We start from the raw sequence: 18910 nt of genomic DNA, 5'->3' as shown, positions 1-18910 counted from the left end.
GATGTTTTCTATTCCAGTGAACAATGGCTGCCTGACGCCATTTAAGCGCAAGGAATTCCTAATATGGAGCAGGCCAAGCCTTGGCAGGTGCTGGACTCTCCTCCCAGATCCCTTCAGCACACAGCTTCTCTCCACCTCTGCCCGCTGTCCGCCCTCCCAATGCCAGTTGCTCATTCACCCCACTCTCGGGAACTGAGATCAAACTGAGAAGCAATGATGCACCCAATTTTGGAGGTGCCTCCATATTTGGGAGTCTGCCTTCCTTTATTAAGGGAGAAGAGGCCCTGGCCACAGCCAGGTCACTGCGTAATCTGGAGGTAAGGTGGGACAAGGTCACACAGCTACAGGACGTGCAGCACAGTCCTTCGAAGGCAGAAATGCACACAGCACATGCTGAGTTTAGGGAGTCTGTCTCATCTCCTCATCCACAGCAAGACATTTCTAAAGGCACCCGTCCACATCGTCCTGAAGACCTTAACATGTTCCTTCTTCGTCTCTTTACAGGGCTGTCAAATACAGTGAACTTCTCTGCAAGAGTTCACAGCAAGGTAAGGGCATGAGAAAAATTCAAATAACTTTATTGATGCAAATCTTATAAAAAAAAATGTGTGTCACATCAGCATAGGTCATTGTATAGCTTATAAATAACAATATATAACAATATAGAGCGAATGAATAATATACATCAAATAAACCAAAGAATTGCTTTAAAATAAGAAACACTAATGTGACCTCTCTTTAAAAAGGTTTTGATGCTTTATGCGGTGTTTCAGCAGCTATACTGATTTGCAGCTGTGTCCAAATATTTGGTATGACAGCTTATTTTGAGGAAATACTGAAGACTCTCAGGTGTCAGTCTGCCATTCAGCATGGCAGGGGAACTGAGAACCTCACACCTCATATAAAAAGACCACATGACCATATAAAATAACATGCTTCAGCCTTTTAAGCATTAGTCCATAAGAGTCTGGCAGCGATCAATGATTCTGCCTAATTAATAAATTAAGTCTTGCTAATTGAAGGGTATTGAAGTTCAGTGCTGTGCTCACACTGATTCATACCTAAAATGATTCATGTTAAATTTGGAATGCTGTATTATATTGTAAACATAAACATGCATCAACATTTTTACAACTGAAAGGCTAAAAACAATGGGAGATGCACAAATGGCAGAGTTTGGGGCCGCCGCCCCGTTCCTGCGGAAATCAGACAGGGAACGTCTGGAGGCCCAAACTCGCCCATTTGACATGAAGAAGGAGTGTTTCGTGCCGGACACTGAGGAAGAGTATGTCAAGGGGTCCGTCATCAGCCGGGATGGAGACAAAGTCACTTGTGAAACTGCGAAAGGGAAGGTAAGAAAGCATAATATCTGACAAGAAAACAGATTAGGGTGTTACGAGGGAGACCCAAAGTTCCAAAATGCATAGTGATATATAACAGACAATGGCTACATTCTGAACAGTGGTCTTGTACAAGAAAATCAACCTCAAAAGTTTTGTTCATGACCAAACCTGTAATTCTCATGCAGAAGTGGACATTTCAGGTCCAGAAAGTTAAAACCCAAGGCAAGATTTTGTTTCGACCAAGCAGTTGAGTACTCTGTGTGTGACTCTTTATACTCAACTGGTTGGTTGAAACAAAACCTTCACTTTCTGGATCTAAAAACGTCCACCTCTGTTTCATATTCTCATGTTTGTCTTCGTCATTGGCTTTGTGTCCTTTCTTGTAGAAGCATTTTCTGAATACTAAGATGCTTTTGTGGACAAAATCTAATTATACAGCGCTCTCACATCCAGCCCTCTTTCAAAAAAAGGTGGGACGCTGTGTAAAATGTAAATAAAAACAGAATGAAATAATTTACAAATTACATAACCTCATTTAATGAAAACAGAACAGAGACAACAAATCAAATTTTGAAACAGAGAAATGTTATTGTTTTATGTATATAAATGCTCAATTTGAATCTGATGCGTTTCAAAAAAGCTGGGACAGGGGTGTGTTTATCGCTGTGTTGCATCACCTCTTCTTTTAACAGCACTCTGTAAACATTTGGGAACTGAGGAGACCAGTTGCTGGAGTTTTGAAAGTGAAATGTCGTCCCATTTTTGCCTGATATGCAATTTCAACTGCTCAACAGTTCAGGGTCTCCTTTGTCACATTTTTCGTTTGATGCACTGAATGTTTTCAGTGGGTGACAGATCTGGACTGCAGGCAGGCCAGTCTAACACTCTGACTCTTCTTCTACAGAGCCATGCTGTTGTAATACACACAGAATGCTGTTTGCCATTGTTTCACTGACATATACATCATCTTTTCTGAAAGAGACGTTGTGTGGATGATAGCATATGTTGGTCTAAAACCTATATATATCATTCAGCATTAATGGTGCCTTCTCAGATGTGCAAGCTACCCAAGCCATGGGCAACCTTCTTAAACGAGCTTGGGCCTAGAGAAGTCAGTACCGTTTCTGGATCATGTTTAGATATAGTTTCTTCTATGCATGGTAGAGTTTCATCCTGCATTTGTGGGTGCAGCGACAAACTGCATTCACACGCAATGGTTTTCAGTACTGTCGCTGAGCCCATGCAGTGATTTCCACTACAGAACCTTGTTTGTTTTTAATGCAGCGCACCCTGAGGACCTGAAGATCACGGGTATCCAATCTTGGTTTTTGACCTTGTCCCTTGTAAACAGAGGTTTCTCTGGATTCTCTTAATCTTTTTATGATATTATGTACTGTAGATGATGAAATTCCCAAATTCTTTGCAATATTACTTTGAGGAACATCATTCTTAAATTATTGCACCATTTGCCCACACAGTCTTTCACAGAGTGGTGAATCTATTCCCATCTTTAGTGCACAGAGACTCTTTCTCTCTGGGAGGCTCTTTTTATGCCCAGTCATCTTACTGACTTGTTGCCAATTAACCTAATTAGTTCAACCAGGTGTTTTGTTTTAGCATCACACAGTGGTTCTCAGTCCTGCTCCTGGCTCCCCCTGCCACAATTTAAGGAACAAGGTCATGCAGAGCATTAAAAGTGGGAAGCAATATTTTGAATTTGAACCGGTAAGCAGTGTAGCCGAGAGAGGACGGGTGAGATCTGAGCGGCTCTTTAACGCAATCACAGATCGTTAAGTGGATCGTTTATCGTCAGCACAACTTTTCCAGTCTTTTGTTGCCCATCTCCCAACTTTTCTGAAACGTGTTGCTGGCATTAAAATCAAATTCAGCATATATTTGTCATAAAACAATAAAATTTCTGAGTTTCAATATTTGCTAAGTTGTCTTTGTTTTATTTTAAATGAGATATGCGTTTATATGATTTGAAAATCATTGCATTCTGTTTTTATTTACATTTTATGCAGCGTCCCAACTTTTTTGGAAATGGGATTATAAAACATGCAACTAAGCGGGTTAAATGAGTTAGTTGTTCACGAAGTAAGACAGCGAAAAGAGTGTGATGTTTTCTACGCTCTATCTTTACAGTGACTTATATCTTTGATTATTGTTGCTGCTTGTTCACAGACTGTTACTGTGAAAGAAGCAGACGTCCACCCCCAGAACCCGCCAAAGTTCGATAAAATCGAAGACATGGCGATGTTCACCTTCCTTCATGAACCCGCTGTGCTGTTTAACCTCAAAGAGCGTTATGCAGCCTGGATGATCTACGTGAGTATACAGATCCATCCATTCATCCATCCATCCATCCATCCATCCATCCATCTTCTATACCCGCTTTGTATGGTAAAGAGCCTATCCCAGAAGCTGTGCACACACACCCCATTCACACATGCACACCTATGGACAATCTGGCAACTCCAATTAACCTCAGCATGTTTTTGGGCTGGGGGGGGGATTGGAGTACCTGGAGAAAACTCCACGCTGACACAGAGATAACATGCAGCTCCACACACGCAGAGCTGGGCCAGCAGATTCATCATTTTATCCTTAAAAGTACTACCAAGATAATCAATGACAGCCCTGAGACAGACTGCTTTCTCCATCTTGCAGACCTACTCTGGGCTGTTCTGTGTCACTGTCAATCCCTACAAGTGGCTGCCAGTCTACAACCAGGAAGTGGTCATTGCTTACAGAGGCAAGAAGAGAAGTGAAGCTCCTCCACACATCTTCTCCATCTCTGATAACGGCTACCAGTACATGCTGACAGGTAAATACAGACCACTTTTTCAAATTCAAGTAAAGCACTGTGCAGCCAAATTATTTCCCCTCAGTGCCACTCTGCATTTGGAATATGCAGAAGAAATCATAAAAACACATGCTTTTCTCTCTTCTCTCTTGCAGACAGAGAAAACCAGTCCATTCTTATCACGTGAGTGATGTAAAAAAACTCAGAACTGGCACATACAGTACTGTGCAAAAGACTTAGGCAGTCAAAGAAAATATTTAAATGACTACATTGGTGCAAAACTATATTATGTCTGTCAAAGTGTGTCAGCTTAGCCATTTCAAAACCCCTTCTAAAATCATTGTCCAATACAGCCATGTACTTTTGACTCAAGCCCTACCCCACTTTTATTGGCTGATTAATACCTCATTGACTTATACATGTCACGTTTCTGGGTGACGGGTGAACACGGGGTTTATTCACGTAGGACACACTCAGGAGCACGGAACGACTTTTATGACGTTAATGACTGGACTGGGGAATCACTCACAGAAACTCATTTTAATACACAACACTGATTAACATAACTAGAAACAGCTGATAACATGGGGATTCCACATAAGGTAAAAGAAAGGGCATGGCACACAGGAGGATCGAAATGATCGGTGCATGGCAAAATAACTAATTAAGTCAATTAATTGATTATGCTGGTGGTGAAGTTTCATGAATACATGGAATGGCTGAGGTGCCCCTGAGGAGAGGTTTGGGAACTGAAGCGGTGTTCATCTAGCCATCCAACTAGATACTAGATCCAACTAGAACTTTTTGGAGAATGGAAGAAATCTCTTTTTATTTTCTTTTTTACTGTGTTTTAATGTTAAATTGTGTCTGTTTTCCTGAGCAAATTTACTATACAGATAAATAGCCTTAAATATTTTCTTTGACAGCCTAATATTTTTGCAGCTTATTGTGTTTTTGAAGAGTGACCCTACACCATTATGGTTTAACACATTTGGTTCTTGACCACAGTGGAGAATCTGGTGCTGGGAAGACTGTGAACACAAAGAGGGTCATTCAGTACTTTGCCAGCATTGCAGCTGGGGGTGGGAAGAAGGAGGTGACTGACAAGAAGGTACATGCAACCTTGGATGCTGTGTGAGCTTTCTGGAAGAATTAAGCTGGGTTCAGCATTCTTTGGAGAGGTGTTCTGGGGCCCCAGTAATATAGAGTATACCTGTTCACTGGCTAATATTCCAGGGGACCCTGGAGGATCAAATCATCCAGTGCAATCCAGCCCTGGAGGCCTTTGGTAATGCGAAGACCATCAGGAATGACAACTCCTCCAGATTTGTAAGTGTATAATCAAACACCTACACAGAAAGCATAGTTTATGAAAATAAATAATGACATTTGACTCTTTTTAGGGTAAATTTATCAGAATTCACTTTGCAGCCAGTGGAAAGCTGGCTTCTGCTGATATTGAGACATGTAAGTGGAGCTTCTTGTGAAGATTTTGAAGATGCATCTTGGCACATTCATTAAGGACAACAATTTAGTTTCAATGGAATTATTGCTTGTTCTTTTCTAGATCTTCTGGAGAAGTCTCGTGTGACATTCCAGTTGAAAGCTGAGAGAGACTATCACATCTTCTACCAAATTCTGTCCCAAAGGAAGCCAGAATTGCTGGGTTGGTCTCGCAGTTGTGGCACTACTAACAGTTTAATTTTGCTCACAAATGTTACTGGATGTTAAATTATTTGATGTTTTTTTCCTGATTAGAGATGCTGCTTATTACCAACAACCCCTACGACTACGCTTTCATCTCCCAAGGAGAGACCACCGTAGCCTCCATTAATGATGGTGATGAACTTTGTGCCACTGATGTGAGTGAATATTTTAGCTTTTCTTTAAGTATTTATCATGGATTACTGTAATAATGTTTCCTAATTCCCAGGCTGAATAACTCCCTGAGTTGACATGAAAGCTCTGTCCTCTGTGCTTCTTTCCTGCAGGAAGCTTTTGATGTGCTGGGCTTCACTCAGGAGGAGAAGAATAGCATTTACAAGCTAATTGGTGCCATCATGCACTATGGAAACATGAAGTTCAAGCAGAAGCAGCGTGAGGAACAGGCGGAGGCCGATGGTACTGAAGGTGGGTACTTAGCTCCACAAATATAGTCAAGACAATTGCACTCTGCAATGTTAATGTGAGCCAATAGAAAACGTCTCTCATCTAAGCTTATTCAAAAAGCTCCTGTTTTGCTCCTGTTCTATATCATAAATAGATGAAGTACTTGTAAATATGAGCATTCATTTGGAAGATATCTTCTATCTATTCTGTTGTAGATGCTGACAAATCTGCTTATCTGATGGGGCTCAATTCTGCTGATCTTATCAAGGGCCTGTGTCATCCAAGGGTCAAAGTAGGCAATGAGTGGGTCACCAAGGGGCAGAATGTCGATCAGGTGAGGAAAGATTTCTAGGGAAATAGGTCTGGCATCACATTCCAGGTGTACCCCAATGTGGTGTCTGGCACAGGCTCCAGGGCACTCTACGACCCTGTCCAGGATAAGCAGTTGGAAGATGGATGGGTAGTATTATAATCACTAAAACTTACTATGTCCCACTTCACAGGTGTATTATGCTGTTGGTGCTCTGTCTAAGTCAGTATATGAGAAGATGTTCCTATGGATGGTGATGAGAATCAACCAATCCCTGGACACCAAGCAACCTCGCCAGTATTTCATTGGTGTGCTGGACATTGCCGGCTTTGAGATCTTTGATGTGAGTCCTGCTGTCATATTGTAATACTTTTATTGGTACAGTACCATGCAAAAGTCTTAGGCATATATAGAAAAATATACTATAACAAGCTATTATGACTGTCAAAATGTGTCAGCTTAACCATTTCAAAACCCCTAATAGATCATCCAGTGTTTGCAGCAACTGTCAAATAGACCCATGTATTTTTTAATTTGACCACTTGCACACCTATGGCTAATCAATAACTCATTGACTTTTTAAACTATTTAAATTAATTAACTGAGTGAACTTGTGATAAAATTTAACGAAATACATGGAATAGCTGGAGTGCCCCTGAAGACAGGTTTGGGAACTGAAGTGATGTTCATCAAGGCATCCAACAAGGTGTCCGTAACTTTTTGGAGAAAAAAATAAATTACTGTTGGTATTTATTGTGTCACTCTTCATATGCATATATTCTGATGTTAAAATGCATTTGTTTTTGTTCGGGAAATATAAATTTACTACCCAGATAGTGTCAAACATTTCCTTTAACTGCCTAAGAGTTTTGTACAGTACTGTAACTCATTCTCTTGTCACCTTTTCCTTACTTGGGAACATTAAAGAACCATCTCCTCTTTTTTTTCTCAGTTCAACACCTTTGAGCAGCTGTGTATCAACTTCACTAATGAGAAGTTGCAGCAGTTCTTCAACCACCACATGTTTGTGCTGGAGCAGGAAGAATACAAGAAAGAGGGGATTGAGTGGGAGTTCATTGACTTTGGCATGGACCTGCAGGCCTGCATTGACCTCATTGAGAAGGTCGGTTGACTTGGTTTTCACATTTAACATTGACACAAGGTGAAGTGTAACAGCAATGGCTAAGACTTTAAAATCTTCAAAATCAAAATTTAACAGCCAAAACTTATAAGTGAAAAGCAATTTGACAAGAATTTCATTATATGTGAATATGGATGCTTGTATATGTTTATCTTCAACACAGTCGTGTTAAATTTTTGGTGATACTGCTTGTCTTTCTTCAGCCCATGGGCATCATGTCCATCCTTGAAGAGGAGTGCATGTTCCCTAAGGCTAGTGATGCTACCTTCAAAGCTAAGCTGTATGACAACCATCTGGGAAAGTCAAACAACTTCCAGAAGCCCAGGGTTGTTAAAGGGAAACCAGAGGCCCATTTCTCCCTGGTTCACTATGCTGGCACTGTAGACTACAACATCAACAACTGGCTGGTGAAGAACAAGGACCCTTTGAATGAGACGGTTGTGGGATTGTATCAGAAGTCGACAATGAAACTGCTGGCTAATCTTTTTGTAAATTATGCTGGCGCTGATTCAGGTAAGATCTCAATTAAATATGTATTTTACAAGTATGTTGTAATAATTATACTTTCTTTACGTTCTTTTAGGTATCAAAAATATGTAATCATTTTGTTCAGGTGTTTACTTTGCCTCAACATAATACTTTACAGCTTCGGAACAGGGAGGTGGAAAGGGAGGCAAGGGAGGAGGCGGAAAGAAGAAAGGCTCCTCCTTCCAGACTGTGTCTGCTCTCCACAGGGTGAGGAACTTCACAAAATATAACCAAGAATATAATGATTATATCATAAAGTGGTAAAATGATAAGAAAGAAATGATTATACAGCCAAGTGGGTTCTTTTACTTTTGTGAAAAATAACAAAGTGTTTTCCAAACACAGGAGAACTTGAATAAGCTGATGACCAACCTGAGATCGACTCACCCTCACTTTGTCCGCTGCATCATCCCCAATGAGACCAAAACTCCAGGAGCCATGGAGAACCCTCTGGTCATGCACCAGCTGCGCTGTAACGGTGTGCTGGAAGGCATCAGGATCTGCCGAAAGGGCTTCCCAAATAGGATCCTCTACGGGGATTTCAAGCAGAGGCAAAACAATCACCTTGTCTGCATGTGGCTCGTATGTCCTTGAGACATTACAGATCATATTTAATAAGGCATCTCTTTGCAGATACCGCATCCTCAACCCTGCTGCTATTCCAGAAGGGCAGTTCATTGACAGCAGGAAAGGAGCTGAAAAACTGTTGGGCTCTTTGGATATTGACCACAACCAGTACAAATTTGGGCACACTAAGGTATTATGATGAAAACCCAAACCAAGGAAATCCCCCTACTGTTATAACGTCAAAGTTCCATATTTTGCTAAAGGATTTTACAAATTAAAAAAGAAACCTTATAATGTTATCTGTGCTCACTGTCGTGCCCCAATTGTGCGCTCCTTCCATGTGCCAAGCCCCCTCATTAACCCCATGTTGATTCCCCGAGTTTACCAGCTGTTTCTGATCATTGTCATTAGTCCAACGTATTTAGTCTGCGTTTCCGTTTGTATTCCTGAGTCCGGTCATTAATGTTGTATTGTCAGTCTGCGTTTGCTAGTGTTTCTATTAAACCCCGCATTTTCCCCAAATCCTGTTGTCCTGCTCTTCTGTCTGCTCTCTGTGTACTGTACGGCATGACACTCACTGCAATCACAATAAGGATTTTCCATGTTGAAGAAAATTAAGACACTGTGGGAGTATGATTATGTGACCATAATGACAATATTCTGTCATTTTTTTGCAGGTGTTCTTCAAGGCTGGATTACTGGGTACACTGGAGGAGATGAGAGACGATCGTTTAGCTCTCATCATCACTAGAATCCAGGCCAGGGCCCGAGGCCTTCTCTCAAGAATTGAGTTCCAGAAGATAGTGGAACGCAGGTTAGGATTATTCTTCTTCTCAATGTTTACTGCTAATTTTACACAAATCCCTAAGAGTAATTTTAAAAGCTTTATTTATATGAATCCAGGGATGCCTTGCTTGTGATCCAGTGGAATGTACGAGCCTTCATGGGTGTAAAGAATTGGCCCTGGATGAAGCTGTACTTCAAGATCAAACCTTTGCTGAGGTCTGCTGAGGCTGAGAAAGAGATGGCCAACATGAAAGAGGAGTTCCTCAAACTCAAAGAAGCATATGCAAAATCTGAGGCTCGCAGGAAGGAGCTTGAAGAAAAGATGGTCTCTCTTCTCCAAGAGAAGAATGATTTGCAATTGCAAGTTCAAGCTGTGAGTTCAATAAGTAGCTTTCAATAATCAGTAATATATTTGAAACATTAAAGCAGTTAATATTTCTCTGATGTAATTAATATAATCACAGGAGCAAGATAATCTTGCGGATGCTGAGGAGCGGTGTGAAGGGCTAATCAAGAACAAGATCCAACTGGAGGCCAAAGTCAAAGAGCTGACAGAAAGATTGGAGGATGAGGAGGAGATGAATTCAGAACTGACTGCCAAGAAGAGGAAGCTAGAGGATGAGTGTTCTGAGTTGAAGAAGGACATTGATGATCTGGAGCTCACTCTGGCTAAAGTGGAGAAGGAGAAGCATGCTACTGAGAACAAGGTCAGTGTTAACCTTCATTTAATTGTGTCACCTATCAAGCAGTAGCTTGTGTGTTGGTCTACTGAGGTTCTACTTTATTCTTTCAGGTGAAGAACCTGACTGAAGAAATGGCAGCTCTGGATGAAATCATTGCTAAGCTGACCAAGGAGAAGAAGGCTCTGCAGGAGGCTCACCAGCAAACGCTGGATGACCTCCAGAGTGAGGAGGACAAAGTGAACACCCTCACTAAAGCCAAGGCTAAACTGGAACAGCAAGTTGACGATGTATGTGTACATTTCAACATATGCATTTCTTCCTCTGCATTGGGAAAAGACAAACGTAGGATCCCAAAACAAATATGCTTTATATTTTTAATCTTAATCCCTACAGCTTGAGGGCTCCCTGGAACAGGAAAAGAAGGTTCGCATGGACCTTGAGAGAGCCAAGAGGAAGCTGGAGGGTGACTTGAAGTTAACCCAGGAAAACGTAATGGACCTGGAGAATGACAAGCAGCAGCTCGAGGAGAGACTGAAGAAGTAAATCATTTAATGATTTTGTTCAAATTTCCTTGAAATGATGAAAAACTGTTAAAAAAAAACTGGCAATTAATTCACCTTGTTTTCTGTCACAGGAAAGATTTTGAGATTAGTCAATTAAATAGTAAGGTTGAAGATGAGCAGGCAATGGGTGCTCAGCTCCAGAAGAAACTGAAGGAGCTGCAGGTACGTGTTTGTGTAGAGTGAACACTGTTGATGTACAGTACTGCACTATTAACTAGCCAAACTTAATGAAAAGATAGACTTCTTCTTCGTGACAGACCTATGTTGAAGACCTACAGAAAAGGTGGTCTTCAAAAATCCTGCAACTTGATGAATAAACCTGATATTCAAACGTCACCAGGCCCGCATTGAGGAACTGGAGGAAGAGCTGGAGGCTGAGAGGGCTGCTCGTGCCAAGGTGGAGAAGCAGAGGGCAGACTTGTCCAGGGAGCTGGAGGAGATCAGTGAGAGGCTGGAGGAGGCTGGTGGAGCCACTGCAGCCCAGATTGAGATGAACAAGAAGAGGGAGGCAGAGTTCCAGAAACTGCGCCGAGACCTCGAAGAGGCCACACTGCAGCATGAGGCAACTGCTGCCACTCTGAGAAAGAAGCATGCTGACAGTGTAGCTGACCTGGGTGAGCAGATTGACAATCTGCAAAGGGTGAAGCAGAAGCTTGAGAAGGAGAAGAGTGAGCTTAGACTGGAGCTGGATGATGTGGTCTCCAACATGGAGCAGACTGTCAAATCCAAAGTAAGAAGCCACGCAAATAAACTTATGTGAAGACTAAGTATAGTATACAGAGTGTTAGACCACTGACGATACTAATTTGAACATATTATTGCAGACAAATTTGGAAAAGATGTGTAGGACATTAGAAGACCAAATGAGTGAATATCGAACCAAATATGAGGAGGCCCAGAGGAGCATCAATGACTTCACCATGCAAAGAGCCAAGCTCCAGACTGAAAATGGTAGGTGAGCCTATTGTTAGACATTATTTCCTTAAAATACCCAACAGTGTGGCCATGTTACACATAGTGTCCTCATAAACTGTACTACCATAGGGGAGCTCGCCAGGCAACTGGAAGAGAAGGACTCCCTGGTCTCTCAGCTGAGCAGAGGAAAGCAGTCCTACACCCAGCAGATTGAGGATCTCAAAAGACAACTTGAGGAGGAAGTCAAGGTGATTACTTTAATGAAACTCTCTGTAATCCAAAAATTGGGGAATGGTAAGTCTGAACATTATGAGCGATCTTCACCTTCTTGGTTCCAGGCTAAGAACGCTCTGGCCCACGCGGTGCAGTCTGCTCGCCATGACTCTGACCTGTTGAGGGAGCAGTATGAGGAGGAACAGGAGGCCAAAGCTGAGCTGCAGCGCAGCCTCTCCAAGGCCAACTCTGAGGTGGCTCAGTGGAGAACGAAATATGAGACCGACGCCATTCAGAGGACTGAGGAGCTGGAGGATGCAAAGTACGGACATTCGCCTTTAAAAAGTTATTAAATTAGTTCATATTCAAATTCATTCTGACCAAACCATGGCACATATCAAACACTCTTCTTACAGATAAGCTTTTTGTTTGCATTATATTTCCTACAACATATAAGACGAACAAAAAGTTTGTTTGTTTGTTGACTGTGCAGCTGTGCCTTTTTATGTCCTACTGTAATTTTAGCTGTATGTTGGCACCATGCTGTTGATATGGAAAATATGTTCAACCAAACTCTGCAATTTTTCATTCAGGAAGAAACTGGCTCAACGTCTGCAGGATGCAGAAGAGGCTGTAGAAGCTGTGAACGCCAAATGCTCCTCCCTAGAAAAGACCAAACACAGACTGCAGAATGAGATTGAAGATCTCATGGTGGACGTGGAGAGGTCCAATGCAGCTGCTGCTGCTCTTGACAAAAAGCAAAGAAATTTTGATAAGGTGCTTGAAAACAAAGATAATTCTAACCCTTTAAATTGTATGTGACTGGATGTTTTCACTATTCCTCTCTTTCGTTTCCTCCAGGTTCTGGCTGAATGGAAGCAGAAATATGAGGAGTCCCAGAGTGAACTGGAGAGCTCCCAGAAGGAGGCCAGATCCCTGAGCACTGAACTCTTCAAACTGAAGAACTCATATGAGGAGTCCTTGGACCATCTAGAGACGATGAAGAGGGAGAACAAAAATCTTCAAGGTAATCCTTACATATGTAAGGCATTTTGTGTACTATTTTTCTATGTAGAATTGTTCAAATACACAAACACTTGGACTTAGACAAGTAACATTTTTTTCCCTTTAAACAGAGGAAATTTCTGACCTGACTGAACAGCTTGGTGAGGGAGGAAAGAGCATCCATGAACTTGAGAAAATAAGGAAGCAGCTGGAGCAGGAGAAGAGTGAGATCCAAGCTGCTTTGGAAGAAGCAGAGGTGAAATGTTATTTTCATTAAGAATTGGAACTAATAGTTTCAAACATTCTTTTAAATTCTTTCTATTGTGTAATGGTACTGTAATATTTAAGCAAGTTCATTGTTGGGGGCAGCGTGTGGCCTATGTGTTTGTAATAAACCTCAGCACATCTGCGGGTGCTTGAGCAAGACCCTTAACCCCCACCTCGCTGGGTGCACCAACAGGTGGCTGCCCTTCATGAACAACTTACTCTACAAAGAGCAAGTTGAGGGAGGCATAAAGACAATTTTCCAACCGAGAAGTATCAATTATTATTATTAAAACATTCCTTCGTAGGCTTCACTGGAGCATGAGGAGGGCAAAATCTTGAGAGCCCAGCTAGAGTTCAACCAGGTGAAGGCTGACATTGAACGCAAACTGGCTGAAAAGGATGAGGAGATGGACCAGGCCAAGAGGAACCAGCAGAGAATGGTGGACACCCTACAGAGTTCTCTGGAAGCTGAGACTCGTAGCAGGAATGAGGCCCTCAGGCTGAAGAAGAAGATGGAGGGAGATCTTAATGAGATGGAGATCCAGCTCAGCCAGGCTAACAGGCAGGCTGCAGAGGCTCAGAAGCAGCTCAAAGGTCTCCATTCACATCTTAAGGTATGGTGATTGTTTTATAATGAATAATTTCATTATGCTCTTGGTCAATTAAATAGATTTCCAATTCTACAGGAATAAAAGGGTTTCAAGAAAAAAAATAACTTTCTTGGTTTGTTCTAACACCTTTGCTGTTTAGGACGCCCAGTTGCAGCTGGATGACTCTCTCCGTGCCAATGATGACCTAAAGGAGAACATTGCCATCGTAGAGAGACGTAACAATCTGCTGCAGGCAGAGCTGGATGAGCTGAGGTCACTGGTGGAGCAGACTGAGAGAGGACGCAAGCTGGCGGAGCAGGAACTGCTGGACGTCAGCGAGAGGGTGCAACTGCTGCACTCACAGGTATGGCAGGAAATCTGTGTGGCCATTTGGTCCTGCTGACACTTCATGTAAACCTGGGATATCCCAACCACGTTTTCTTGTCTTCTCTTTTGAACAGAATACCAGCCTGCTCAATCAGAAGAAGAAGCTGGAGGGTGATATATCCCAGCTTCAGACTGAAGTAGAAGAAGCAGTTCAGGAGTGCAGGAATGCAGAGGAGAAAGCCAAGAAGGCCATCACTGACGCTGCCATGATGGCAGAGGAGCTGAAGAAAGAGCAGGACACCAGCGCTCATCTAGAGCGCATGAAGAAGAACATGGAGCAGACCATCAAAGATCTGCAGCACCGCTTGGATGAAGCTGAGCAGATCGCCATGAAGGGAGGCAAGAAACAGGTTCAGAAGCTGGAGGCTCGGGTGAGTACAGTTTGTTCATGATCACTGAACTGAGATCTGATACTTCAGTCCTTTGGGTTTTTTGAATATTGAAAGGATAATGATTTGGTCACGTTAATAGGTGAGAGAGCTGGAGAATGAGGTCGAAATGGAGCAGAAAAAAAGCAGTGAATCCGTTAAGGGAATCCGTAAATATGAGCGACGTATCAAAGAGCTCACCTATCAGGTACATCTCACTTACCTTCTGGCTCATTGAACCTGGTGTTCTTCTGTATATCTGCATAAGGAGTCATGGAGAAGTACATAGTTTTGCTGGTGCACTGTATAAATGTTTTGTGTCTGCAGACAGAAGAGGACCGTAAGAATCTGGCCCGTCTGCAGGACCTTGTGGACAAACTGCAGCTGAAGGTCAAATCCTACAAGAGAACCTCTGAGGAGGCTGTAAGTAACAAACTTCATAGATTTAATGCTTGTTAAACACATGACTCCAGCACACAAATGTGTCATCAAGCCAGTTTTTAACCGAATGCCTTCTGTGTGTGTTTTGGTTTAGGAGGAACAAGCCAACACTAATCTGGGCAAGTTCCGGAAGCTTCAGCATGAGCTGGATGAGGCTGAGGAGAGAGCTGACATCGCGGAGTCTCAGGTCAACAAGCTGCGAGCCAAAAGTCGTGATGTTGGCTCCAAGGTGGGTTTCCTACCAATACCTGTCAAATGACACCTGCATCCTTGGGTAGGTATTGGGAAGTTCAGCTTCCTTTTATGAGGTTCCATTTGTCAGGTAATTATGACATTCAGCAGCTACAAACCAGCTGGAAATGAATATATTACTAAAAAATAAACAAAAATGACATCTGTACAACTATTCATATTTTCTACTTATCATACCATATTGAATATAAAGCAGGATTTTCAGCTGGGCTACTTTTATTTGATATTATGAGTTCAACCCCTCATAGATTGTACTTCCTATTGGGGTATAATTTAATAACTCATTAACTCTGGGAACCAGCTAATCACTGCATGTGAAGAAGTCCTTTGTTCTCCAATCCAGGTAATTTATTTTTTAAAAATTTCCTTTTCATTATTTCTATTCATCTCAGAAAGGACATGATGAAGAGTGATGCTCTGTGGAGGACTTGGCCTCTCTGTACCCTCCTGTCTGCTGTAATTTAGGCAGGAACCTCACTGTACCTCTGACATGGTAGAATAAAGTCTCCTTGCAACATGAACGCAGTGCCACTTGTGCTGTTTTCCTAAGTGTGAGCTCATTTTGCCTGCCACACATCTCTGCCTTCGAATCACTTCAGCAGGAGTCAGACATTTTGCCACCTGAAAATAGGTGCTTGTCTAAAGAACACTGTCATTCACACGTGAGTCCTGTGTGTCCCACTTAAATCCTTGTCATGAATAATGCATTTAATTCGCTCAATCAAAATAGCAGCGTGCACATTTAAGTCACTGTGGAAAATTCAATTATGAAATCGGCACATGACCAGGAATGTATAAGAACACTGATGGAATGTACTTCAAAACTATTTCATTTTTATCATTGTAATTCATTAATACTCACAACTTACCAAGCTGCTGTATTATGAATCCAATCTATAAAAAATTCTGTGAATGTCTAAAAATGATTATGTGCTGGCAAAAGCTCATATTTCTAATTTAATTACAGTACCTCAGAAGAGTATAAAACAGTTGATGTGGTTTCTCAGATTTGTTTGCTGAGTAAAACAAAAAACTTATTTTCAAATTTTAGCTTCAGTTAACAGTCGCTACAACAGACGCCTGCTTTTACTCTCTTAACCACTAGAGTGCATTCTTGTACCGCTCTGAGGCACTGCATAGCACACCCTACACAAGTAGTGTAACAGTGCTGTTAAATGCTGTATTTATCACGTTATAAATACTCTGAAATGTGTTTATAAACAAAACAAGCAACACCCTTCCCAAAAATATATTAATAACAAGATATGAGCAGCTGTAATGTTCTGTCATTTAGTTTCACCACAATTAAAACACAGGATGGTACAGTTAAACCAGGGATTGAGTCTCTGTTGTGTCTTCATGTGTGTGGAGTTTGCATGTTCTCCCCATGTCACTGTGGGGTTTCCTTCGGGTACTCTGATTTCCCCCCACCATCAGAAAACATGCTAAGGTGAACTGGAGTTGCCAAATTCACGTAGGTGTTCATGAATGATGCGTGAGTGTGTCCTGCGATGGGTTGGTGCCCCATCCTGGGATGCAGCCTACCTTGTGCCTGTAACCTCCGGGGTAGGCTCCGGACCTCTCAAGACTCTGAACAGGACAAGTGGTTTCAGAAAATGGATGGATGGATGAACAATACATTTAAAAATACATTTAAATTTCTGCTTCGTTGAAACAATTACTGATTTTTGGCATGGCAGTGTGTGGCGCAGTGGGCTGTGCCTGTAATCAGCAGGTCGCCGATTCAAACCCAGTCTCAGCACGTCTGCGGGTCCTTGAGCAAGGCCCTTAACCCCCAGCTCCCTGGGCGCTGCTGTGGGTGGCTGCCCTTTGCAGACAGCTTACTCTACAAAGAACAAGTTGAAGGAGACGTAAGGACATTTTCTCTGCAGGGATCAATAAAGTATCAATTATTATTATTAAACAAACTGATGACTGTAAAATATGTCATTTGCAAATACTTTAATTACATGCAACAATATGTTTTCAAAATTTGAATTTGCTCCAAGGCAATTCATGGGCAACAATTACGGAATAGCGTGATGTTTACATTGGTTTATGCACAATTTACCTGCGAGAGACACCAGTGGCCTGTATCACAAAGCCAGATTTTTTGCTTAGCTGGATAACTTGGCAGATTTAAGATCTAAATGGACTTTCTTTGTTCACTTGCATTTAGTCCAGACTACCTTAAATCTGACAAGCTATCTTGCTAACCAAAAAATCCAGCTTTGTGATACGGGCCCTTCATTTACAAAAATGATTCTGCTGGCGAATACAGAAAACACCACCCAGCTGTCCGATTCGCACAGGAATGCATGAAAGGCACACACATCCAGTTACTGAATCAGATCACGATGTACTATCTTACGAGTGTTTTGTTTAGATATTCTTCAACATTTGTTAGTTCGTTAATAACTAAGTGTCCTTGTTCAAAAAACCCGGGTTCAAGTGTCCGCCTGGGTTACATGTGTGTGGAGTTTGCATGTTCTCCCCATGTCGTCGTGGGGTTTCCTCCGGGTACTCCAGTTTCCCCCCACAGTCCAAAAACATGCTGAGGCTAATTGGCTAAATTGCCCATATAAGTGCATGTGTTCCCTGCCTTGTGCCCATTGCTTCCGGGATAGGCTCCGGACCCCCCGCGACCCAGTAGGATAAGTGGTTTGGAAAATGGATGGATGAAGTTTTTCAGTAATGCAGATATTACATTTTAGGAGAACATATTGTACATTGAAATCATGCCAGTATTACTTTATACATAATGTCAATATTTCATCATTGTAACTTTATTGTAAAATTTTCTAAGCATTATTGTACAATGCAGCACATTATGGTTATTTGGGTTAGGAGCTCTAACAAAACTATATTAGACTTTGTACAACGCTGGAATGAATGATGGATATTTTTTGTTATATCTCATATCTTTAGGTACAGCACAAAACAAATACTGGATACAATATTTCAACATGCTTTTGCTTTTACAAGTCATGGTACAATTTGACATTATCGAATGACGTGGCTTCATCTATGCTCCGCTTTCACAATACTAATACATGCTCCACATTCACGGCAGTAACACATGCTTTGCTATCACAGAACTAATACTTGTTCCACTTTCACAGTACTAACACATGCTCCACTTTCAGGATACTAATACATGCATCAAGTGTGCTGAGAGAGAGCATGTGCCAGTCTTTACCTCCATGCTTCTCCTTCAGCTGAACTTCAGGACTGAGCTCTGTCCCTCAGACTGACTCAAACTTATGTTCCCTTGGTCTCTTTCTGGATGAGACTGTGCCTGTATATGCCAGCAGGAGTCACTGGGAGGGGCTAGAGAGCCAAATACCAGGCACTAATCTCCCCCTTAAAACTTCACACCGTCAGACGACATCTCACGTTACAAGGCACCTCACCAAGGTCCTCTGCAAAGAAGGCCTGCTTGTCCTTTCGCAGCCAGGATTGATGTCTGCTTCCCCTGAACAATCAGTTCAAGAGCAAAGCTGTAGGCTGCACTGTGTTGTGATCACACATTAATACGTCAAGAAAAAAATCCCAGAATTGGTTTGCAAATCACCACTTCAAGAAATTGCTACCTTTCGGTGAAGACAGGTGACCAGAATTTTAGTCTTCAGATCA

The 18910-nt window shown here is 41.9% G+C and overlaps 1 protein-coding gene and 1 long non-coding RNA gene across 2 annotated transcripts; one reads left to right on the top strand and one right to left on the bottom strand.

Annotated features, from left to right (window-relative positions):
- Window positions 1–561: 561 nt before the first annotated feature.
- On the bottom strand, window positions 562–18616 carry LOC125737042 (uncharacterized). The gene is made up of 4 exons (XR_007396359.1): window positions 18474–18616; window positions 16957–17120; window positions 16820–16864; window positions 562–8767 (listed from the first exon to the last, which is right to left on the bottom strand). It is a non-coding gene; the product is annotated as an uncharacterized LOC125737042 (long non-coding RNA).
- LOC125736581 (myosin-7) lies at window positions 1152–15795 on the top strand. Its single transcript, XM_049006326.1, has 37 exons — window positions 1152–1352; window positions 3528–3671; window positions 4014–4170; window positions 4305–4332; window positions 5158–5260; window positions 5386–5478; window positions 5553–5616; window positions 5717–5815; window positions 5908–6011; window positions 6141–6279; window positions 6474–6592; window positions 6762–6911; window positions 7521–7691; window positions 7913–8222; window positions 8356–8444; window positions 8583–8788; window positions 8871–8994; window positions 9482–9618; window positions 9708–9963; window positions 10055–10297; window positions 10384–10560; window positions 10667–10812; window positions 10908–10998; window positions 11177–11566; window positions 11661–11787; window positions 11881–11999; window positions 12090–12286; window positions 12558–12741; window positions 12826–12991; window positions 13101–13225; window positions 13542–13850; window positions 13987–14190; window positions 14288–14584; window positions 14685–14789; window positions 14909–15004; window positions 15117–15251; window positions 15667–15795. Exons 1-37 carry the CDS (start codon window positions 1152–1154, stop codon window positions 15685–15687), a joined length of 5826 nt encoding a protein of 1941 aa, XP_048862283.1. The 3' UTR covers window positions 15688–15795.
- Window positions 18617–18910: the final 294 nt, after the last annotated feature.

This window comes from Brienomyrus brachyistius, chromosome 1 (genome assembly GCF_023856365.1).
Source record: "Brienomyrus brachyistius isolate T26 chromosome 1, BBRACH_0.4, whole genome shotgun sequence".
Classification (NCBI taxonomy): Eukaryota; Metazoa; Chordata; class Actinopteri; order Osteoglossiformes; family Mormyridae; genus Brienomyrus; species Brienomyrus brachyistius.
This window is presented reverse-complemented; position numbering and strand designations above follow the sequence as displayed.